The 24,987-nt window shown below is 41.8% G+C and overlaps 1 protein-coding gene and 1 long non-coding RNA gene across 2 annotated transcripts in view; one reads left to right on the forward strand and one right to left on the reverse strand.

The window, feature by feature from the left end:
• LOC138242549 (antigen WC1.1-like) overlaps window positions 1-19,525 on the forward strand; it is a 621,195-nt gene extending 601,670 nt beyond the window's left edge. The window contains exons 9-14 of the mRNA XM_069198084.1: window positions 11,356-11,661; window positions 11,987-12,127; window positions 14,791-14,889; window positions 16,262-16,576; window positions 18,446-18,748; window positions 19,152-19,525. Coding sequence (XP_069054185.1) covers window positions 11,356-11,661; window positions 11,987-12,127; window positions 14,791-14,889; window positions 16,262-16,576; window positions 18,446-18,748; window positions 19,152-19,525 — 1,538 coding nt within the window. The remainder of the gene's footprint in view (window positions 1-11,355; window positions 11,662-11,986; window positions 12,128-14,790; window positions 14,890-16,261; window positions 16,577-18,445; window positions 18,749-19,151) is intronic.
• Window positions 234-1,558, reverse strand: LOC138242374 (uncharacterized). Its single transcript, XR_011191528.1, has 3 exons — window positions 1,488-1,558; window positions 939-1,006; window positions 234-296 (listed from the first exon to the last, which is right to left on the reverse strand). It is a non-coding gene; the product is annotated as an uncharacterized lncRNA (long non-coding RNA).
• Window positions 19,526-24,987: the final 5,462 nt, after the last annotated feature.

The following is a 24,987-nucleotide window of genomic DNA, read 5'->3' on the forward strand; positions in this document are numbered from 1 at the left end:
AGGTCTGGATACAGGTACAGTATTAGAATATTTTTGTTTAATTAGATCAACTCTGTAACCAAGACCTCTGGGCAGAAAACCAGATGATGCACCAGACCCTCTAGGAAAGGAGTTTGAGACATGCTCACCCTCTCTCACACACAACCTCACATACACTCACCCTCTCACTACTACTACTACTACTACTACTAATAATAATAATAATAATAATAATAATAATAATGCAGACTTGCTTTTCTTGGAGTCTTGGGTCTGGCTCCTGTGTTGGCTGAGTCTCCTGTTACCTCCTTCCTGATCTGGGGATATCAGACACAGTTCTGTTACAGACACGGGCTGGACTAGACTCACAAGCGCACACACCCACAGACACACTCCCACACACTAACACACACGCAGATGCACACACTCTCAGGTAGAGTCTTTCTCCTCCTCAAAAGAAGACAACAGAGCCCTGCTATTGCGATGAGCTTTAATTTCAGGAGGAGGAAGAAGATAAAGAATCACAATATGAAGAAGACCAGCAGTGGACTCACAGCTCTCTGGGTCTGGGGCCTGACTCTCAAACTTGTCTCCAGTCTCTGGTGGGTTTGGACATCTTCTCTGTTCACCTCTGTTGACATCTGTGGACAGGACAGTTCAGTAAGACAAAGAAGTTCAACCAGACTTCACTCTCATAGTCAATCAATCAATCAATTTGTTTTTTATATTTTGCCTTTTAATCCAGAATATCAAAGCACTTTACAAAACATACCTGGAAAATAGAGTATAAATGTGTAATACTGTAGTTCCTGGGGTAAGTGCTTGGATAATCCAACTACCACTGTTGTTACTTCTGCTGCTACTACTATGACCATGACTACAAATTCTAATACTAATTCTGATATTAATACTACTACTGCTGTCATTACTAGTAATAGTGATAAAAACAGAGCACTCACAGCTCTCTGGACGTTGGTCTGGAATCTAGAAAGTGGTTCCATTCTCAGGCGACTCTGGACCTCAACACCTGTTGATGGGTCACTTCTGTCAGACACACAAGTGGAGCCCAAGCCCACCTACACACACACTCACACACACTGACAGATATACACCCACACACTCACACATTATCACACACTGACAGACACCCACCCACACATATTCACACACAGACACAACACACACTCACAGACACTCACACACATACTCGCACACATTCACAGACACACACAGCTGGGCAAAGTGATGTGGCACGTGTCGCCGTTGTTACCATACCTATAATTTGTAAACAGTGGAAAAATGCATTTAAACTGTTACCTACACAAATTTATCAACTTGGAATATAATTTTCGAGCTCTAAAATACAATTTCTAAACAATCATTTGAATAATCATTCTTTAATTTGGAATTGAACATTATGAACACTAAACGCACTATGGTATTTGATCGATACAGGCTGTATTGACTCTTTTCTAGATATTTAAAGAAAGAAAAGAATCAGTACTCACCAATCGGTGAAGTTAATTGATGATTCTAAGGTTTTTTAGTTGAATTAATTGGTTGTCGATAGATAAGTGATCAATAAGTCTCCTCCGTGCTCTCAGCGCTCCTCCCGCAGTCTCGCTCTCTGATCCCTGCGCTCTGGCTGGTGTCTGTGACGTCACAGCGCTCTTTCTGACAGAGCAGAGCGCGTCTCCGCTGGAGGAGACTCCTGTCCGGACCCCGGGGGGCTTTTCTTACAGATATACTGTAACATCTCCTTAAGAAAAAACACCAGGCTGTGAAGAGAGGCGATTCATAACAGCTGGAGAAGGAGACCGACAAACCGAGGAATACAATTTATTAAACAAAAAAAAATAGTTTACTTCACAGACTAATGCGTTGTAAAGCATACTCCCGTAGAGCAGAAGAGAAAGGGCACAAGTCCCTGTAATAAGCGCTTTTAAGGTTGAAGAGCATCTCCTGGTTTTATTTCCACTCAGCTCTCAGTTCCTCAGCCAGTTTGGTGATTTAATTAACTGTATAACTGTTATCAGACTCTGTTTAACTGTATATACGACTCCGTGAGAGATGTGTGGGAGACGCTGGAATCACACACAGACAGGTCTTCTGTGTGATCTGAGTCCCACTGCTCAGAGGTACAGACTGGTCAACTGGTCACTATTGTAGACAAGACCATCGGTCTGCTGCTGCTGATAATCATATTACACTTATAAGAGTAGCAATACTGCTGTTCATTAAATCAGTAAAAATAATAATAAGAGATAAACACATATTGCTCAATTTTCAGTCAAACACTTCTGACAGAGGGATGGAGGCTGACTTACAGTAAAGACAATGAATCAGGGCAGTAATACTGAGGGGCTGGAGGTTCTGGAAAGGGTTAATAGAAGCTTCTTGATTCTGATCTGGAACAGAGCCCACAGCTGCCAGATCAGTGACCCCTGAGCCCAGTTCACAGAGAGGAGAACCAGGAGCTCTTCTCTGTCTCTAAGAGGCTGTGAGGAAGGAGAAAAGGGGGAGATGTGACCTGAGTCCAGGCTGTTCTGTCTGATATTATTCATGTAGCAGCACTGATTGTCTGAATGTCCTCTGGTTCTGGATTGTCATGATAAAGAGAAGGATGGAGATGAGCTTCTGTCTGTTCAGGAGGTAAAAGTTTGGGTAAAGTACTAAGGGACTCAGAGCTCTGTGTGTGAGTCTGAGCTGTGAATCTGACTGAGAGGAGATACTTTTTTTTATTCTGCCTCTGAGAAGTCTTTTCCTTTGCCAAGCAATGTTCCATCCCCTTCAGATACTCTGCACAGACTGTCAGAGTAAGCAGAGAGGAGAGAGAGATGGACAGATAAGAGCACACACAGCGAGAGAGACAGGAAGGGGGAGAGAGAGGAGAAGGAGCAGGAAGACAGTGCAGGTGTTCAACCACACTGTGACCACAGGAGACAGGAGGCTTTTCTCAGCTGCTGAGGAGCTCAGTGCTCATGGCCACTCAGGCTCAGAGGCTCTGGCAGCAGTCAGGTCTGAGAGCGTCTCCTCATGCTGACACTGGAGCTCTGAGAGTCAGCCTCCATTCTGACAGGAACAGACCCTCCTGTTCAGCCCTGAGAGACACACTGAGAGAGCTGTGTGGGGAGAAGACCTGTCACCCTGTAGAGCTCTGAACACTGGACTCTCCTGTGTCTCCCTGTGCAGCACTAGAGCTATGAACACTGGACTCCCTGTGTGTCTCCCTGTACAGCTCAGCTCTCAGCTGCCTCATCACACTGACACCCACAGCCTCACAGTACAGCCTGGCTTCCTGTGCTGGAAGAGCTCGGAGGAGCAAAAACCACAGACTCACTGCAGAGCCTGACCTGTAGCTCCAGTGAAGCTCTACCTTAAATCGCCGCTGTATTAACAAGGACTGAACTTTTTTTTCATAATTTTGTTGCTTTTTCAAATTTGAAACTGACTCCTGCTGCTGCAGCTATTATGGTGAAGCTGTAACACAAGAACTCTGCTATATTGAACAGGAGAGTTTAAATACAGCACAACTGCTAATACTACTAGTGCTACCACAACTGCTGCTGCCACTGATACTACTGCTACTACTACCTATAATAATAAGGAAGAGGATGTGAGCTGTGCCTTCACACTGTTCAGCCCAGTGGTGCATCAGTCTATCGGTATCAGTTCAGCTCCACTGTGCTGTTAGAGTCTCAGTCATGCAGTCAGCTCCACACAGAGAGACACTGGGGCCACAGCTGGAGGGGTTGGAACATCTGTGTGGACTGGAGCTGCGCAGAGATAGACTGAGGGTCTGAGGGAGTCAACTGGAAGAGCTGCTGTCCAACAGGCTCAGTACATAAGGGACAATCACTGCTGGGCTTTCTTTCTTTTTCATTTAAATTATTGATCACAGTCACAGGACAGCCAGTTCTTATTCAGTCCACCTTGTCTCCGTATTCCTGTGCTGACCTGAGTGACCTCACTGCCACCTTGAACACAGGCTCTCCTCACACTGCCCTTGACCATGACCAGAAGACATTACTGTCTGGAGACACAACAACTCTGTGAGTCACTGCAGGACACCAGTCATTGGACACTGCCTGACACAGACAGCAAGACAGGACCATATTCAGGACACCAGTCACTGGACACTGCCTGACACAAACAGCAAGACAGGACCATATTCAGGACACCAGTCACTGGACACTGCCTTACACAGACAGAAAGACAGGACCACGTTCTAGACACTTCCTGATACAGACAGCAAGAATTACAGGACCATATCCAGGACACCAGTCACTGGACACTGCCTGACACAGACAGCAAGACAGGACCATATTCAGGACACCAGTCACTGGAGACTGCCTGACACAGACAGCAAGACAGGACCATATTCAGGACACCAGTCACTGGACACTGCCTGACACAGACAGCAAGACAGAACCACGTTCTAGACACTTCCTGATACAGACAGCAAGAATTACAGGACCATATATACATAATTGATTATCTTGATACTGATTTTCAATTATAATACTTGTCTAGAACTGCAAAGATTTTTTTTTGTTTAATATCTGATCTCTTCCTGCCCCTGTAGCACCTGCGGCCCTGCTGTCTGTATCTGTATCTGTGTTTCCTCCAGTGAGACAGGAGAGCTGCTCCTGTCTCTCCTCTCCTCCGCGCTGCTGGGAGTGTCTTCAGGGAGAGGAAACAGTGATGTGTCTCTGATATATATGGAGAAGACTGAAAGGGCCCTGTGTGATTGGCGTCCCGCCTGTGTGAGAGGTTCCTGCTGTCAGTCTGAAAAGGCAGTGCTGTGTGTGATTGGCGGGGCGGGGGGCTGTGTTGTTACTGGGGGTCCGGGGTGTGGAGCAGCAGCTCAGTTGCCCTGTGGGCTCAGGGGTGAAGACAGGGGTCTCAGCTGCACTCTGTCCTGATGACAATGGAGAGCTGCCTGTCCATCTTCTCTCTCGCTGTCCTGGTGCTGCACAGCTCAGACAGTAAGTGACCAGTCTTCTCCTGTCCAGACAGACAGACAACAACTGGAATTAAATTAAGTAAAGTTTTGATGTAAATGGAGCAATAAGTGGGTTGAACAATTTTTAAATGTTAATTTTACATTCAGTTTGTGGGTATTCATAAAAAAATATTTTATCTTGGTCTGTAAGTAAGGAAATATAATTAGTTGTGTCTAAATATAATTAGTTGCTTTTAATTTTTATTGGATTTTATTAAAATATTCTTAAGATTTCTAAACATTATATAATAATAATGTTATAGATGGATAGAGCAGAAGCTGGCCATTATCACCCTCTATTGATAATTTGTGAAAACATGGAGTGTATAAAATCTTTAAAAAGTTATTTAACTTACTTGTTACTGTAATAATCAACTTTATATATAAGTGATAATTTGAGTGATATGCTGTGACATGTGAAAAAGTCTTCATCTACTCGAAAACAAAAAAAGTGTGAGCAATAAAAAATGTTTCTAGAATAATATCATATTATACAGGATGATTCAGAAATACCCTGGGTTGTTTATTGTTTTATTGTGTTCAATTCTGACTCCTCTGTATTGTCTTATTACAGACTGGTGCATTAATAGAGATACACGTGTTTTTAAATAGTGAATTATTATTGTGACTCATATTAAATTATTACAGACTGATGAATTAATAGATATACAGTAAATGTGTTATTACCACCTAAAGTGTTTATGCTAGAGAAATAAGACTGGAGTTTTAATGCTGCCATTATATCTTTGGTGTATTCAGACAGTCCAGGTTTCTATCGTTAAGCTGTGTGATATTCAGTTGCTGTGAAAACAAGTAGTTCCTCTAGGTGTTATAAGAATATGTGTTCCAATATGATAGGAAGTTATGAGTGTGAATTCTTCATTTTAAAGACTTACAATTACATTTTGAAAATGTAAAACATTTTCAGTCATAGGACAATTAGCTCTTGTATTTTTATAGTATTAAAATAAAACTGATATATGTATTACCTGGTTCATAAAGACCAGGTTTGCTTGTTTTCACATTGAAAAGGACAGGCTGATAAAAGTTACATTCTTTATTGCTTTATAAGTTATAAAATGAAAAATATTAACACAATTGTGAAAATTCTTAGTATTGTAGGTGTATTATTATTAACTGGGGTCTCATCAGAAACTGAGGTGTAACATTAATAATTTAACAACTACAAGACATTGTGGCATTACAGCAAGAATTAAAAAATGGTAGTTGTGTTTTGTGTTTATACAGGATTTGTCTATTATTTAACAGCTAAATAACTTATTTTGTGTTTTTAGGTTAGTTATCTAATGACAGGTTTTTTTTTGTAAATTGTGAAGTTTTAATAAGAATGCTTTATTGTTTTTGACTACATTCGAAATCTGAAATTATTATCAAATGCAATTATATAAGTATGAGTTATACAAATTAAATATTTAATTACATGTTATCATACAAATGCAATATTTAAAAATTAATTCGTAATCACAGGACTCAAGTTTAGATTTTTGAGCAGTTGCTCAGGACAACATCATAATAAATGTAACTGTGCCTATATGTTAAACCTGTCTGGTATTTTTGAAAAATGTTGTTCTTTAATATAATTTAATCTGATGATCATGTGTTAAGTTTAGATGTTGGCAGGTAAAGGCTAGAAAATCATTGTCAATAATTCATATACAGACAATGGGAATATACACCTCACACACATTTCAGCACAACATGTGAAGTACCTGTCAGCCTCTGACCACTGTTGTGACCACAGGTCCACTAACACAGAAACACTGGTCCCAGGACTTGGAAGCCACAGAGTTAGTACAGTGTCCAGTACAGTGACCACAGTCTCCTGGAACCCAGGACCAGCCACCTGAGGTTCTACAGTTATTACAGCCACTGCCCGCCGTAGTGACCACAGCATGCAGAAGTGCTTTTCTGTTTAATTTAAAACTCAGCTTTATGGATATTCCTTAAAATTATAATTGATTTTATTCTGGTGCTATAAATAAGGAAAAATAATAAACAATTTGCAGTATTAACAAGAATTTCACCTCTACAATTAATCATAATATTAATTCAGCTTATATGTTTTTTAAACTATTTTCTATTAATGCTGTATTAATAGTTTTATATGCAGTTATACACTATTACACACAACACAGACTAAGGATAATGTTTTTTAAGTACTGACATTTAATTATTATAACTATTAATATTGTAGATATTTAGCAACCTTATCACAAATGTTGTACAACTTGACAATCCCTTATCTATTACCACAATAATAAAATACAAAATTTTGGTTGTAATTTGGGTCATGTGCTAGGAAATTTTCCCATTTGCAAACAAAATGGAATATAAATGTTTTAACAATAATACAACATCTTCAAAATATTTACCAGGGGTTGTTTATTTCATTGTGCTCAATTCTGCCCTCTCTAACAGGTATAATAACAGACTAGTGTATTAACAGAGATCAGTGTGTTTTTAAACACTGTTACTCCCTGATCATTCAAACTCTGAAAGAGCTCAAAGTCCCGCGCCTGGGTTTCAATTATATCTCCTGCTGCAGATTTTCCATCTTTCTGCAGCATTACACTTCACATATTGCAGCACAAGTTGTGAAGCATCCATCTATTAAGAAAATATTTTTATTGATTCTGTTTTGGATTTTATAACTTATTTTCAATGTAGACCATTAAAAAGACTTATCAGTGTTTAAATCAGTGTCTGATACAGACATGTGGTCAGTGTGCACTGCTAAGTACATGTGGGGCCTGAGACCCAGATACACCAGATACACCAAACCTGGTTTCAGTCATTCAGCCTTCTGACACCACAGCCACTGTCCACTGTACTGACCACAGCTTCCAGAAACCCAGAACACCATCATTACAGTCATTGTCCACTATACTGACCACAGCTCCCAGAAACACAGGAACATCGTCATTACAACCACTGTCCACTCTGACCACAGCTTCTAGAAACACAGGAACACAGTAATTACAGCCACTGACCACTGTACTGACCACAGCTTCTAGAAACACAGGAGCACAGTCATTACAGCAACTGACCAATATACTGACCACAGCTTCTAGAAACTGAAGGACATAGTCTTTACAGCCATTGTCCACTCTACTGACCACAGCTTCCTCAAACACAGGAAGACCATCATTACAGCCAACTGACCACTTCCAGAAACACAGGAGCACAATCATTACAGCCACTGTCCTGACCATATTTTCCAGAAACACAGGAACACCGTAATTACAGCTACTGACCACTGTACTGACCACAACTCCCAGAAACACAGGAACACACTCATTACAGCCACTGACCACTGTACTAACCACAGCTTTTAGAAACACATGAGCACAGTCTTTACAGCCACTGTCCACTGTAGTAACCATAGCAGAACAGCCCTCTGCAGTCACACAGTGATATGGACAGAGAGATATATAACAGGAGCTGGACACAGGTGTTTGGAGGGAGAGGTGAGATGGCTGCTGGTGGACTTCCTGTCACTCCACTGTCTCTTGTTCCCCATGGGGAGACTAGCAATCCAATCAAACAGGTAAAACAAAATAAAAATTCCAGGTGTATTTCTAAAATGTCTTAATATAAAAATATCCTGTAGACATGGTGATAGGGATTGTTTCTCTCTCTCCGCAGGCAGTGCTGATGTGAGGCTGGTGAATGGGGCCAGTCCCTGTGAGGGGACAGTGGAGGTGTATCATGATGGAGAGTGGGGGACAGTAGCTGACTTTGGCTGGGATCTGGATGATGCTGCAGTGGTGTGCAGACAGCTGGGCTGTGGATCTGCTGTATCAGCACCAGGAGGAGCTCACTTCGGACCAGGGTCTGGATCAGTCCTGTTGGGTGGGGTTTCCTGCAGCGGGTCAGAGTCTGCGCTGAGGGACTGTGGAAAAGATGAAGTGAAACAGTATAGCATTCCTCATGCCTATGATGCTGGAGTGAGGTGTTCAGGTAAGAGACACAGACTCTCTCCAGTCTCCAGCACTGAGGAGAATTAAAACTCCTCGATTTATCTAGAGTCCATCATCACAATCCATCTGTCCATCCTCCCATTCTTACTGCTCCTGTCCTGCTGAGAGCTGTGACAGCACCCCTCACAGTCACTGTGTCTTTTCTCCTGCAGTGTGTAGAACAGATATTGAAAACTGTCTGAAACCCCCAACCCCACCTGTATGCTTTCTGTTAGGTTTTACAATTGACAAATAATGAGGCCAAAGGACAGTGTTTGATCATAAGGCTATAAATCTACAAATAAATTTACAGTATGTGATGGATAGATCTGTATAAACAAATTTATTCTTGGTCTTGATTTGAAAACTCCAGTTTGTCCTCATTGTAATTCATCAGGATCATTTTCACTTACAGTTCTGCTGTGTCTCTCTTACTTCTCCCTTTTCTCTATTTAAATTCAGATTCAAAGAGCTGTATTGATCAAAGAATTACAGCATTGACATTGAACATCAGTTGCTTTTCTCTGATATATTTACAAACATAACAACAATGACTGCATTCTGTGAGATTGAGTGAAACAAATTAGTTACAACAATATCTAAAAACTATAGAAATAAAAACTATAGAATAAAAACAATATGACTGATATGTATTCTCAAAATTTAATCTCTTACAAAGTAGAGGAGATCTCTCAGCTTCCTGGTCCATTTGGTAGTCAGTATTGATCCAAGGATCTCATCCACTGTTTCTTCAAGAAAGCTGGGATATCTGGTAACCTGTTCCATATTCCTACAATCCTTTAGCAAAGGTGCCCTCAGTTCTCAGTGTACATACGGTATGGAATGTTTTAAATACATCATGAATACATTCACATTCTTAAAAAATAACTAAAAAATCTGATATAACATCTGTTTCTCTAGGGAAAAATGTCCCTCTCTCTCTGTTTTATGTTTTCCAGGGTTGAGGTTTCAGAAAATAAAAACGCTTTGTAAGTTAGTGTTAAACCCAGAAGCCAGCTGCTGTATACAGGCAGCTATTTGGATGAACACAAATAAAGCCTTCATTTCCAAAGTAGTGTTTAATTATTTACAGAACAATAAAAACAACCCAAAAACAAAAAAAACTAAAGCTAAACATTTAAATGAGCATCTTCACATGAAGGAATACAACAGGCAGTTAAGCTGCTTACCAGCTCTTTAATAACTTTCTCAAAAGTGATCAGTCCCTTCCTTCTGCTCCCATCTCATCTGGGTGAACTGCTTCCTGCTTTTAAATGTCAGCTTACAGGTGACTGAGGATGGCAGATCAATCTTCATGGGTTTGACAGAAATCACAATCTTGTCTTGTGTCCACATACTCATCCCTTTACAAATTAGAAAATAATATGTAGGTACTGTACCTGAAATAAGTTTACATATGCACACCTCCATAGCCAATATATACTGTAAATACATGAAGAATAATACTGTTTCTATTAATCTTAATAGAAGTGAGCTTCGGTAATTGAGCCTATACTTCATCAGGGTCTGTTTCTCTTTACTCTGTCTTACCCTCAGCTAGTGTGTGTTGTCATATTGTCCAGAGTGTCTGTCAGTGCCCAGGTCAGTCAGTCCTGCTCCAGCAGTGCCAGGATGTGACAGTCCTGGTCTTGTCCAGAGTGTGTTTCAGTGCCCAGGTCAGACAGTCCTGCTCCAGTAGTGCCAGGTTGTGACAGTCCTGTTCACAGTTTTTGTCAGGGGGCAGGTCAGGCAGTCCAGCTGCAACAGTAGTTAGGCTTGGTTTTCTATAACCTCTGCACCACTTTGGACGTGGTGTCTAAAACAACTTTATTAAAAATAATTTACAATTTTTGAATCCAATTCCCTTTATTTTTTATATGTAAGTGTTCATTTCTGCTTTATATTGAAGGACATTGTTTAGTTCCCAGGTTTTCTTCAAGTTTATCAGGAAGCTTTGGGGTAGAATGTGTTCTTCATCTTGGTTCAGGGTCTCAGATATCTGCAGGTCAATTACTTGTGTTTCACAACCAAATTCCCACTTTGAAGCCCAGAGTTCTAGGATGTCAGCTCCTATGACACAGTGGGGTGTCCAGAGGTTCTGGTCATTTTAATTATTTTTCATTGATCTCTCAGTGTTTCTGTGGAAGTGACTTGATCTGCAGTGAATGTGTGCTTGATAAATTACAGATTAATTTTTAGCTGAGCAATTTCCCAAAATTCCAAAACAGTGTATAGTTTTAGTATTCTTTAGAATTCCTCACAATTTTGTTCAAATAATGAATACTCACTCTCTATTCCTGCTCTCTCTTCCTATCTTTTCTTATATTCAAGCATATCGAGTGGTTAGGGACAGTGATCTCTGTTATTGTTCTGAAATTCCAGGTCATCGAGGGGTCAGAGTGGTTGGAGGCAGTGATCTCTGCTCTGGGAGACTGGAAGTGCAGCACGGAGAGACCTGGGGCTCAGTGTGTGACTCTGACTTTGACTGGCAGGATGCAGAAGTTGTCTGTCGAGAGCTGGACTGTGGGGTTCCCTCACAGGTGCTGAAGGGGGCTCATTTTGGGAAGGGGGAGGGACAGGTCTGGACAGAGGAGCTCCAGTGCCAGGGAAGTGAATCGCACCTGTTCTTCTGTCCAAAGTCCTCCACAAAGACACAGAGCTGCACCCATGAGAACGATGTGGGACTGGAGTGTTTTGGTAAGAGGAGGATAATTTATTTCATTTTGTCTTTAATGGAGCTCAAAACTGACGTTTAAAAGAGAAACTGATGATTGCTACAATAACTGTGTCAGCACTGGGGATTGGTGTTTAACCATGAAGATTCACTACACCAATCTTCTTATTAACAGTAAATTAATTAAACTTTAAATTGCCACTTTGGTGATGAATAAAGCGTTCAAATTCAATTGGACTGAACAGTAACATGTTCAGGTACTTGTAGGACAGTATTGGTTTGTGTAAGTGTGAAGAGTGTGTGTAAGTACTGCACAATTCCTAACTATAATCCCTGTCCTGTGCGCAGGATACACAGGGTTCAGGCTGGCAAACGGCTCGGACTCCTGCTCTGGACGAGTGGAGCTGCAGTACGACAGTAAATGGGGGACAGTGTGTGACCAGTACTGGGACCTGAGAGATGCCAGTGTTCTCTGCCAGCAGCTGGGCTGTGGGGAGGCTGTAGCAGCACCAGGACAGGCCTGGTTTGGACAGGGCAGTGGACCAGTATGGGCTGATGTGTTTGAGTGCCGGGGCAATGAGAGCCGTCTCTCACACTGCGCTGTCTCTTCATGGGGGAGAGCAGGGTGCTCTCATGGACAGGACGCAGGAGTCATCTGCTCTGGTGAGAACCAACACACATTTACATCTTGAATATTAAACATTGTAATTATGATGAAGCAATGATTGGCAGACATGAGATAGTTTTGCATGCCTTTATTACGTGCAAAATGAGAGACAATCTTGACACACTTTAGATGTTTTATGTGCAATCACCTTGAGTCAGTCGGTTGTCTCCTAACTCATGAATTAACTTCTTACATTTATATAGCACTTTTCTGGACACTCATCTGAAAGTGCTTTACAGGTAGTGGTGACTCCCTTCCACTTCCACCAATGTGCAGCCCCACTTGGATGATGTGACGGCAGCTAGAGTGTGCCAGTTCACTCACCATACAAAAGCTCTCAGTGGAGAGGAGAACAATTCATAGATGGGGATTATTCTGAGGCCATGATTGGCCAGGGAGGGAAATTTGGCCAGGACACCAGGGTGACACCTCTAAGAAACACCCTGGGATATTTAATGACCCCAGAGAGTCAAGACCTCAGTTTTATATCTCATCCGAACGACGGCACCGTTTTACAGTATAGTGTCCCCATTGCTATACTGGCACATAAGAACCCATACAGGCCGAAGGGTGTGCATCCCCTGCTGGCACCTCTAACACCTCTTCCAGCAGCAAGCTTAGTTTTTCCCAGGAGGTCTCCCATCCAGGTATTGACCAGGCTCACACCTGCTAGCTGTAATGGGTTACCAGTTGTGAGTTGCAGGACGATATATCTGCTGGTTGAAGGGAAATCCTTCAAATTATTAATTTGTATTTTTGAATTAAATGAAATTTCGAAGGGGTTATAAAACAAATGTTTAAAACCATTCACACATGGTTGACTGGTCTTATTTGCTGGCTTCACCCAGACTTTTCATGAGTAAAATACATTGATTGGAGTAACTAGCTGTATCCATTTTTCCTTCAGTTGACCCATGATGTTCAAATGTGCAGGACTTTCATTGAAAATGAGTCTGTGATGATGGGTAACACACAGTTTTCCATGAAGGTAGTTGTTACGACCCCACGTCTAGGGGTAAAGGGGTGTAGCATTTAGGATAATTCTTTTGGAAGCAGGTGGGTTTAGTGAGGGACTAGGAAGCGTGATAACAAGGGTAAGGAACTAGAGTGGTGCCAAAGGAAAGAAAATAACAAACAAAATGGAGCTGGCTAGGACAGTGAGGGAAAGCTAACCTAACTATAAAAGAAAACCCGAAACACACGATCTTCGGCGTCTTCAACACCCTAGCTAACCTGCACTGACTAACCAAAACCATACAGGACAAATGGCACTCACCCATACTAAACTAGTGTACTAATACAAAATGAACTAAGTGTGTAAAGTGTACCCAACAACCTAAACTAACCTTATGTACAAAGTTCACACAAAAACACAAGTGAACCAGGAATACAAATAAGGGAAAACAAGAGTAATCAACAGGAGCAGGGTACAAAAGAACACAAAAGTTGAACATGTAACACTAGGGCAAGGTAATGGCAAAACAAGGATGAACACACAAACAAACCAAAGTACAAAGAAACTAACATAAAACCAACAAAACAACAAAGCCGAAGCTATACGAAAATACACACACACACAAAGCAAAACAAACCAACAAACGAAACCGAAGCAATAACCAGAAGCGAAACGAAACGAACCGATAATCAAAACCAAACGGGACCGAAGTCAAACGAAAGACCTTTTCTTCCTGAAAGCCTCCATGTTACATAGTGAATAAAATGAGTTCTGATTGGCTGAGAGCTAATTCATCATCACGACATCATACGGACATTGTGGTGTAATGGTGGGCCAATGGGGAAGGGAGAACAATCAAGGGTCAGCAGTGTGGACATAACAGAAAAAAACACACACAGATCATACACTGGGACGTAACAGTAGTCAATCAATGTAATAAACACACACCTAAATAATAACATGATGTACCAACAACATTTGGTTGTACATGAGATAATGGATATTTTCTGATAGAGAAAACAGGGACAGTTCATGTTAAATTTTCCCAAAGGTTGTGATTGTGCATTTGACAGACAAATAAAACAAGTGAAATCAGTCAGATGTTACTGTAACCTGGAGAGGATGAAGCCTCTCATTCTAAATGCAGGTCAGGAGGCAATGCCTCTGTGAGCTTGGATTACAGAGTTGATGTGTGATGATGAAACCTGATGATTATTGATTTTTACAGGTTCCTCCCTGTCAGCTCTAGACGGTGGAGTCCGGCTGTCAGGAGGAGAGAGTCACTGTGATGGCCAAGTGGAGGTTCACTACAACAGCACCTGGGGGAGACTCCTCCAGCACTCCTGGGGCTACAGAGAGGCCTCTGTGGTCTGCAGACAGCTGGGCTGTGGCTCTGTGGTGCAAATATACCACTCCCCTGTGTTTGAGACAGGCGACAGTGCACTGTGTCTGACAGGTATTCAGTGCTCTGTAGTACAAGTCTATAACTCCTCTGTGTATGGGACAGTGACAGTGCTGTGTGTCTGACAGGTATTCAGTGCTCCGGGGACGAGTCTCACCTGGTGAACTGCAGTTCTCCACAGACAGTTAGCTGCAACACTGGACAGGATGCTGCCCTGCTCTGCTCAGGTAGGAGCCATTCAAAGTATTTTTTCAAAGTAATTTTTTTTAGATGCACATTGATATGTAGGACAAACACAAACCTAAAAATATTTGTCACAAAATATAACAACTGGACCTGTCAGCAGCAGTTAATATATTGTATGAAGTGATATTTGTTTTTATTTTAAGTCCATTAATATGGACTGGCAATAAACCAGTGATAAATGTATGAAATTTGAGTATGATTGTAGAAGAGATTCCATATATTGTTCAATACAGTCATCCCATACTGTAGAGATGCAGTGTTTAGTCATCAGGTTAATCCACTGCAGATCACAGATGTGAGGCCTGTGCTTCTAATTAATGAAGATCTCCTTTGTTGCAGTTGTAAGCAACAGAGATAAAAAATGAGAATATTTGCATGACAGCTGGGAACGATGAAAGCCTACAGCCTAAGGAAAGAAACATTTTATCTATTTCTTTTTTGAAAAGAATGATTGGTGGGCATTACCGGAAAGTATGGATGTAGATGCACTTACTACTTCATAAGCATTGAAAGTACTGGTACATAAAAATAATCTTTTTAGTTGTATTAATGATATATAATATATAATGATATGTAATATGATATATAATTATATATAATATATATGTTTTATAATGAATGAGCTGGATTTCCATTGATATAACAAGAAAAAAATATTAAAACATTCAGAATTTTAACAAATCCATTGGAAATGGAGTCTCAGGTTGTCACAGAATCAAGGGAAAATTTCCGCCTGGAAGAAAGTGCCCTTAAACATTTTGGGGTGCAATGTCTTGTGAAGTATAGACAGTAGAGGCCTGGACCAGGGCTTGAATTGAAGCTAAATCCTTGGATATTAAACCCGAATCATCAAATTTCTCGTATGTCCTACTGTGTGCTCTCACTCAAAAGAAATATGGAATGTTTTTTTCATTTTCACCAACAAATAAAAAAATATCAAAAGCACTGAACTAGGCAGTGCTAAAGAGGCTATATATAGGAGTTAAGCAGTAAAAAAGAAGACGTCTTACTAACTGATTGCTAGCAAATAAGAATCTGATGAAATTGACATGCAGACAATGAAGATTAAACAAAAACTTGGTTTTTGCTCAGCATTGCCCCAAACAGCAATGATATCTCTCTAAGCCTCCGAATGGTCAGAATTCACTGACTAATAGCTATTTCTATTTGGATTTTCTACAGACAGTTAATTTGAAGACAGGCTAAAAATCCATAGTTTACCCCTTGTTATATAAAACTTTTTTCCCTTATAACTCTATAATCTGAAATCCTCTATGATGCGTAAACAGGCTGACCAGAGAATTACCACACCACCTATAATGATATATGTCTCTATATCACTGTCTCTCCTAGCCCAGCGCTCCCTCAGGCTGGTTGGGGCAGGTAGTGACTGTGCTGGGAGGCTGGAGGTTTATCACAATGGCTCCTGGGGGACAGTGTGTGATGACTCCTGGGACCTGGCAGACTCTCAGGTGGTGTGCAGGCAGCTCCAGTGTGGGACGGCCCTCAGTGCCCCAGTGCCAGCCTCCTTCAGCCAGGGAACTGGACCCATCTGGCTGGACGAGGTGGGCTGTATGGGGAACGACTCGTCTCTGTGGGAGTGTCCCTCAGCAGGGTGGGGACAGCATGACTGTGGACACAAGGAGGATGTGAGAATCCTGTGCTCAGGTAAGCGAGCTAAAAAAAATAATCCATATTCTCGAATTCCACATTGTGGATATGGTTTGCATTTAGAGTGTTTAAATATATCTTATTGAGAAAAATTCAATTCAGTACAATTCAGTTTTATTTGTATTTTTACAACGGACATTGTCACAATGCAGCTTTACAGATTTACGGGCCTGAACCCCCAGTGAGCAAGCCTAAGGCGACAGTGGCAAGGAAAAACTCCCCTAGACTAAAGTAGGAAGAAACCTTGAGAGGAACCAAGGCTCGAAAGGGGGAGCCTATCTGTCACACCCAGTACACCTAGAGGGCACTCCACTTCTGTCCTGTTCCTAATTCCCTGTGATTATTCATGTCTTTCTGGTGTGTCTTGTTGTGTAGCCTGTTTACTTCCTGCTTCTGCTCTGCTCCTCACTCAGCATTGAGGTTCGGATGTCCTGAGACCCACCTAGCTCCAGGTCACTCCTGTCCATGGCCTGAGGGCGTAGGTTTCTATACAGCATTTCCTGAACAGCTGAGCCCGTCCTGCTGCTACGCATAGGGTCTATTTTCGCTCTCCTGCCATTCCACGGTTCGTCCCTTCCAACATCCGTGACACTATCCTCCTCTGGCCGGCACCGAGTTAATTAAAATGAACAGATATGAAAGTCATCTATATTATATTACATGGTGGAAAAGCAGACTGGTATTTTTAGTTCAGTAATGTATGGTAAAGTCCAGCAATGTCCGGAATGTTCAGTAGTTTCCTCTAGTTGAAATTTCTCTGGGAAGTTGAGTTCGACAGGTAGAAGGAGCTGGATTCTGGGCCTGGGCTTCCAAACAGTCCACCTCAGATTGGATGGATAGAAAAGAAATAAAGTGAATGACAATGAAAGCAGAAATTGGTAGGTTGCATGGCTTGCTTTTCCTAAATATATATCGGAAGGCTAGACTAAACAAATATGTTTTTAACTCAGATTTGAACATTGGGAGTGCTTCTTCATTCCACACATCTGCGGGGAGGCTATTCCATAATTGGGGAGCTCTATAAGAAATTGCTCTGTTGCCAGCTGTGACTTTTTTTAATTCCAGGAACAACTAGGTAACCTGCTCCTTGTGATTGAAGTGTACGAGAGGGATTATAAGGGACTAAAAGATCACTCAAATATTTTGGGCCAAGATCACGCAAAGCTTTGTAAAAAGAGACTAAGATATAGTTATGATACAGCTGGGAATGCACATATTCACATCCCAGTAAAAATAAAAATAAAGAAAGAAAGAAACTCTGGCACTGAATGTGAATTCCCCTCCACTATTGAATGGGGATATATTTATCTCAGTCCTCCAGTAAGATCTAGGATCCAATCTTCAAACTTCTCACATCAATTGTCTTTCATGATTTTCTGCCTCAAATGTTTCATTTTGATTTGTTCCAAGAATGGCTTCCGGGCAGATCCTGATGACCCACACGGTGTTAGATGTCACCCTGAGCCTCGTTTTCTCCATTCATAGTGCAGCGCCACTCACCCTGAGCCACACATTCTACTTTCATGCCTCAGTCTTTTAGTTGCGCTGCTGCAAAATAGCCAAGCTGATCAGAATGACGTTTAGGATCAGAACCTGATCATGTAATGGGATTTTAAAGCTCTGTGTGATGCACTGTCCAGATTCTGAATGAACAGAACCACACACTCCTGTCACCTTCATGTCAGCTGTGTCATTGTACAGCTGTCCTTGTTTCATTACGTGAGTCAGTTATAACTGGATTAGTACAGGAAATGAGACTGGTTGTTGTTCACATTGTTTGCTTGTTGTTTCTTTCCAGTTCAGAACTAAACGTTGGGCTGTCTTGTCAGGGTTTGTTTCCTTTGACTTTCCCTGCTGTCTTGGCAGATCACACTCTCCTGAGGCTATCTGCAGGCTGTTCAGGACAGGCAGAGGTTTACTACAATGGCACCTGGGGCAGCATCTGTGCCAACAGCATGACAGACATCACAGTTGCAGTGATCTGTAAACAGCTTGGCTGTGGAGACAAGGGCACCGTCAGAGAGACAAACTCCAGGCTGAGCCCTGATCCCAAATGGCTGGACTTTGTCTCCTGTCACAAACAGGACTCCACCCTGTGGCAGTGTCCCTCCTCCCCCTGGGGTCAGAATGACTGCACAGATCGGGAAGTGGCTGAGATCACCTGCTCAGGTACAGAGGGAAGAGTAATGCTCTGTGAATTAGTGTTTTGCCATTTTTAGAACAGACAAAAGCTTTAAACTGAATTCTTATTAATTTATCTCCAAACATGTATAAAATGAAATAATTATTATTAATCTTTGAAGGTCCTAGAAAAGAAGCTGACAGAAGCACTCCAGCCCTTCAGGAAGAGCAGCCTCAGCGGTACTGCCCAGGTGAGTTCAGTGTGTAAAACAGTCAGAGACACTGCAGCCCTGAGCTGAGGAACAGTAACCATACAGCTCTCTTCTAGAGCCACTCAATACCTCACTAACCTCTACTAACGTCACTGAGCTGAAGACACTCAGTAAGCTCTCTGCTCTCGTCTACAGTCACAGATCTAATGACACTGAATAACCTTTCTGTTGACTTTCAGTCCCATTGGCTCTGCGCCTGGTTGGAGGCACTAACTGCTCTGGCCGGGTGGAGCTAAGGTATGAGGGCTCCTGGGGGACAGTCTGTGACGACTCCTGGGACCTGCAGGATGCCCAGGTGGTCTGCAGACAGCTGGGCTGTGGTGATGCAGTGAGTGCAGCAATAGAGGCCTCATTCGGACCAGGGAGTGGTGCCATCTGGCTGGACGAGGTGAACTGCACAGGCAGTGAACTTCACCTGTGGGACTGCTGTCACTCTGGACTGAATCAGAGCGACTGTCGACACAAGGAGGATGCAGGGGTTACCTGTACAGGTGAGGAGAGTCTTAGAACTGTAGATGAACAAGGTAGCAGATCAATGGAGAAGTTAGACTGATGTCACCCATACTCTATCACTGCTTAATATCTAACTGAACCAACTAAGATCATCAGTCACAAGATTGGGATGTTTTGTAGCCCTGTGTATGAACAACAATAGGCTTTAATTCCGAACAAGATACCATTCATCCAGCAATCCTAGATTTGACCTCAAGGAACAAATGTAAAGATTTTCTTTTTAAGACCACTGTGGATTCAACCTGCTGTAAAACCAAAGGCAAAATAATGACAGTTCTCCTATCTCTTTTACAGGTTTGTCAGAGACAACAGCCAGTCCAGCAACAGCTACAGGTGAACAGAAATCTTCCTTGTCATTGATAACTCCTGCATTCTGTCTCTTCAGATTTCCAGTGTAGCTGTAGTGTCTCCTCTCCTCCTTAAGTGTGAAGATCAGTGTTTTCAGATTTCCAGTGTAGATCTTGTGCTAGTGTCCTCTCTTTCCTCACTGATTTAATGACAGTCCTGATGGGTTAGATTGGGAATCCATAACTATTCTTCATTGATCTTGGGTTCACCCTGAAGCCATGATAGCCACATATCGGAACAGGAGGAGAACAGGACATGTGTCGACATGTATATGAGCCCAAGAGCACCTCTCCTGATCCCTGTTCATCCATTGTCTCCCCCTCTCTCAGGCAGAACCAGGACAACACCCCAGACACAGCCACTGGGAGGCCTGTCTGCCTCGCCCCTGGTCCTCCTGCTGCTGGGGGCTCTGCTCTTCGTGGTGCTGGCCCTGTTAGTGGGGCAGCTGATCCAGAACAGGAATCTGAGGAAAGGTAGGGAGGGAACTCTCCATCCACATAGTGACCTCTAGTGGTCAGTTCTGTCACTCACATGGAACTTATATTTACATAATTACCTTGAGAAATAAACCTGGTAGAGAAAACCATTTAAAGTATAAAAAAGATTATCAACAATTACAGATGGGGATATCAGGAAATTTGCAAATCCAGAAGCATAACATTTATGTGCTGTAATGTCCAAAGAAGGTTTAGTAGTCAATGTTTGATCTTGTACTCCTCTCCCTGCATGTTAACCCTGAGTGTGTTTTCTCACACAGCCCTATCTAAGGGAGCACTCGCCCCCTATCATGATGCCGTTTACGAGGAAATAGAATACAAACTGGCCAGAGAGGGAACCTACAGCGCCCCCAGGAGAGGTGAGTGGAGAGAGTCTTCAGGAGTGATTAGTCTCCATCTTCTGAGGAAGATCTGAGGACTTAACACTTGTAGAAAATCTCACCATACTGGTTTTAAATCTGTAGAGTTTTCTTTCTCAACTGCTGTCAAAGTAAGTGAAGAAAAGCATCATAAACTCTGTGTTTCTGTTGACAACCTGGCTTCTCTCCCAGTAAGAGACAGTGCTGACTGACTGTAGGATTTTTTTTCTCAACTGGTGTCAAAGTAACTGACACCACAGTTCACAGTTCCTAATCTGCCTTATACACACAAACTCTGAGATACTGTTCACACCCTGGCTTCTTCCACAGCCAGTGGAAGACAATGAGTCTGCTGTCTGACTGCAGGTAATACTGATCTGTCCTCCTGTTCACAGGGAGATTCCTCTCTGACGAGCTGCCCTCTGGGTACGATGATGTGGAGGACAGTGAGGGAGACCCAGTACCAGGTGAGGGGAGGTGGAGTCAGGGGGCTCAGTGTGGGTGTGAGGAGGTCTTCAGTCCAGTACTCACTCTCACCTCAAACCAGGATGCCATTTAGAGAACTTATGTAGAAAATCCTGAATTATATAAATATAACCACACGTGTTTCTTCAGTGTTGCCTCACACTAGCCTTATCTCAGCAAAACTAGACCTGGTCAATTCTGGGGTGGTAAACAGGGTGCTGCTCTAATTGGTTTTGATAGAAAAGGAGACTGCGGAAAAGCATGCTGTAAAAACTGCCTTTCAGATCAGATAAATCAGCGACCCTAGAGTTTTGGCTTAACTATACACCACAAAACATTTAAAATCACACTTTCCAATTACTTTGCAGCTCTATGGTCAAAGTAAGTCTGAGTCCTGAAGTGTAAATTCTCTGTCTCTCTGTGTGGTTCAGGAGACTCGATAACCTCTCTGAAAGAAGAGATCCCAGAGTACTATGATGATGCTGTAACTGTACATCAGAGTCCAGATGCCTTGTCAGGTGGGTTATTTCAGTCCAATCACATGGGGAAACTCTGCACCAATCCCACAGAGTCTGAATCTCTCTACTCTTTCTTGGATCTCAGCCTCTGAATACGGAGTCTGTACTACTCTGCACCAGTTACATGAATCTGACTCTCTCCCTGTGATCTCAGCCCTGCACACTCAGTCTGGTTCACTGCTGCCAGTGTCCGGCTCCTCTTCAGTATCTCATAGGGTTCACATTACCACCCTCTCTGTCCAAATACAGCCAAACTTTCTCTGCCTTGTTTTCCTTCAACATCTTATTTGAAAATCTAGGAATTGTTTTACATTTATTACAGTTGTGAATAGGACTGGAAATCAGGTTCCCCCTGATCTCCTGAACTTTGAGCCTGGAGTTTTAGATCCTGTGTGATGTTCAGTTAATCAGTGTGTTCTGATGAGCTCCAGCAGTCCTGTGCTCTAGATAACTCAGTGTGCTGATGTGTGACAGTGAAGCTGTGCTCTGTGTGCTTTAGGAAAGCTGATGTCCTCTGTGAAAGAAGAGGCCCCTGAGTACTATGATGATGCCATCACTGTGCCCCAGAGTCCAGACACTGTGTCAGGTGAGTTATTATAAATAAGACTAAGGAGTACCCCCTGTACCAGCCCACAGTAGCCTTTGTCATTAGAAATTAGTCTCAACCTAATTTCATATCTGCAAATAAACACTACCTAGAAGAGAAGAGGTCTCTTACAGGCCAGTCTGTGTCAGAATGACAGAGCCATTACTGACCTTCTCTTCTGTTCACAGGGAGACTCCTCTCTGATGAGACACCCTCTGGATACAGTGATGTGGACGACGGTGAGGGAGACCCCACTTCAGGTAAAAGGGGCTACAGCCAGGGGACTCAGTGTGGGTTAGGTAGTTCAGGGATGGGAAAGATAACCTCCAGTAATCCATCTCTGTTGCACTGTCATCCAAGACAGGGGGGAATCAGGCATTTTGCAGTAGCGGTAGCTTCACTCTATCATGTCCTACAAGGATCAATAACAGCCAATAAAGACTGAGTGACCTGAATTGTACAAAGTTAGATCACAAAGATCAGAGTGTCACTGAAACCCACCTACTGACACACCCAGCCAATCAGATTTAAATTGATTTAAATTGATCAGCAGCTGATTAATGATGAGGGAATGAGGTCTGGGCAGAACAAAGCTTTAGATTCCACAAGACCAGGAATTCTGTTCTCTGACTGCAGAGAGAATTACTAGGCTCGGAAATTACTAGGTCTTCCTCACTGTGGTTTTAGAGCATTGATACTTCATAAGTATAAGTGAATTCTACACTGAATCATCAATTCTTCCAAAAAGATACAATTGAATTAAAAAAACCTATTAAATGCTTTTGAGTACAATATTGTAACATCTATTCTGTATACTATAACTGTTAGCCCACTAATAGCCATTGATATCAAAGCAGAGTACTTCTCAGATACAGTATGTTCTATTATGCTTATTGTTTGTTATGCAAATTATGATTATATCAATAAATTGTATATTGTCTGGTTAGAATATATGTGTGAGACTATAGATTATTATGTTTGATTAGTTCCTAAAAGTCTACAAGTACTCTCAAAATATACTGCTATAATTTCTGATTGTTACAGAAAATTAAAATCCCCATTAACTACACTATTGTGACTACGTAAGTGTTTTAAAAAATCTAGGTACATGTGGCTAATGTCAAATCAATTCCAATTCCAATTCCAATTACAGTACACGGTTAGGGGCTGCAAAGCAAGGAGATGTTTGCTGAGATGTTGAGGTGTGAGATTCAGTGATCAAAGCAACCATAAAGTTTAGATAAGTTCTGGATAAATGATTGTCAATCAACCGTCCAGGAATGATAGAAGGTGAGAGCTACTTCTTGCTTATACTACTTGTCCAGATCAACTGGAAAGACCAGACTGGAGTTTAGTCTTTGACCCTCATAAAGAGAGCTTGCCTTTCGTTTGTTTTTAGAAACTTTTATTTCTTCTTTAGAGAATCCCTTAGTTAAAGAGTGCCTCTCCTGGCTAGTGGGAGCATCTTTAGAACAGGGAGATAGGCTCCCATTCATTTTGTAACAATTGGGTTCACAAAGAGAGATTTAACTGTAGGTTGTAATATCTTAGGTTTAGAAGGTTTGGTTTCTCTTTCTTTCATATAGGTGTTCTGTAAAAGCTGAATACTTGGTAGCAGTTTGAGGATTTTCTGGGTGGTTAGGATGTAGGTGTCTAAAACACCTTGTTAGCAAATTTGTAATTGCGTGCTGTATATTTATGTTGTGTGTAATTTCGTGTGTGTAGTGTTGTTAATAACAAATATTTAATTAATTGTACTTTTTTCAATAAAGCTGTTCCAAAGAACAAATCTCTTATGTGCCTTTAACTATACCAAATGCTTGGGTATATTCTTGGCAAAATCTTTAAAAGTAGGGGGTTATGATTAATTTATTTTTTAATTTATCTAATCAGTCATTTTTGATATTCACAATTTTCATAATCCTAATATGTAACAATATTATTTCAATAACTGGCTCATTTGACAAATCATGAGTCTGTCTCTCTGTCAGGTGTCCTCCAGCCTAGCCCTGGAGTGGACAGGGTCCTGCCCACACTGCCCTCTGAAGAAGGAGCCCCTGCCCCTGATAGGACTGACTACGATGATGTTGGGGACGAGTCTCAGGGAGAGGATGGGCGCTGTGAGACTGACAGAGCTGTCTGGGAGAACCTCCTCCAGCAGGTCTAGACACAGAAGAGCTTCACCAACAGAGTCACACAGTCTTACAACAGTTCTGAGCACTGAGACTGTATGTGACCTGAGTCCACTTCACTCCACTGCTTCTACACTGACACTGTCTGTCACCTGAGAGCTCTGACCAGTGAGTCACTGTCCTCATTGACTTTGTCTACAGGACCTGCAGTTTGTGTTTTAAAACAGGGAGACCTTAAAGTTCCATATTCCACTCAGTCTTTTTTCTTGTACAATATGTTTCTGAAATAAAACTATTAATTGATATAGAATTCTGAATGTAACATTTCTGATGTGCAGAAATGTATAGACATTTTCTTAACGTTTCCTTTTTAAAAATAAACTTTTTAAAACCATTTTGTCATTCATTTGTAATTTCTTAATTTTGTACAGTTAAAGACTTTTAATTAAATATATAAGGAACCTTTGGCCACTCACAATGATAAAATCAATCCCAGAAGGAGAGAATGCCTAAATGTTTGTGATCAATTCATAAGTATGACTTAATCCACACAAGGAGCAAAAGGCACTGTTGACAGAGCCAGATACAACACTACCA

This window comes from Lepisosteus oculatus, chromosome 14 (assembly GCF_040954835.1).
Source record: "Lepisosteus oculatus isolate fLepOcu1 chromosome 14, fLepOcu1.hap2, whole genome shotgun sequence".
Lineage (NCBI taxonomy): Eukaryota > Metazoa > Chordata > Actinopteri > Semionotiformes > Lepisosteidae > Lepisosteus > Lepisosteus oculatus.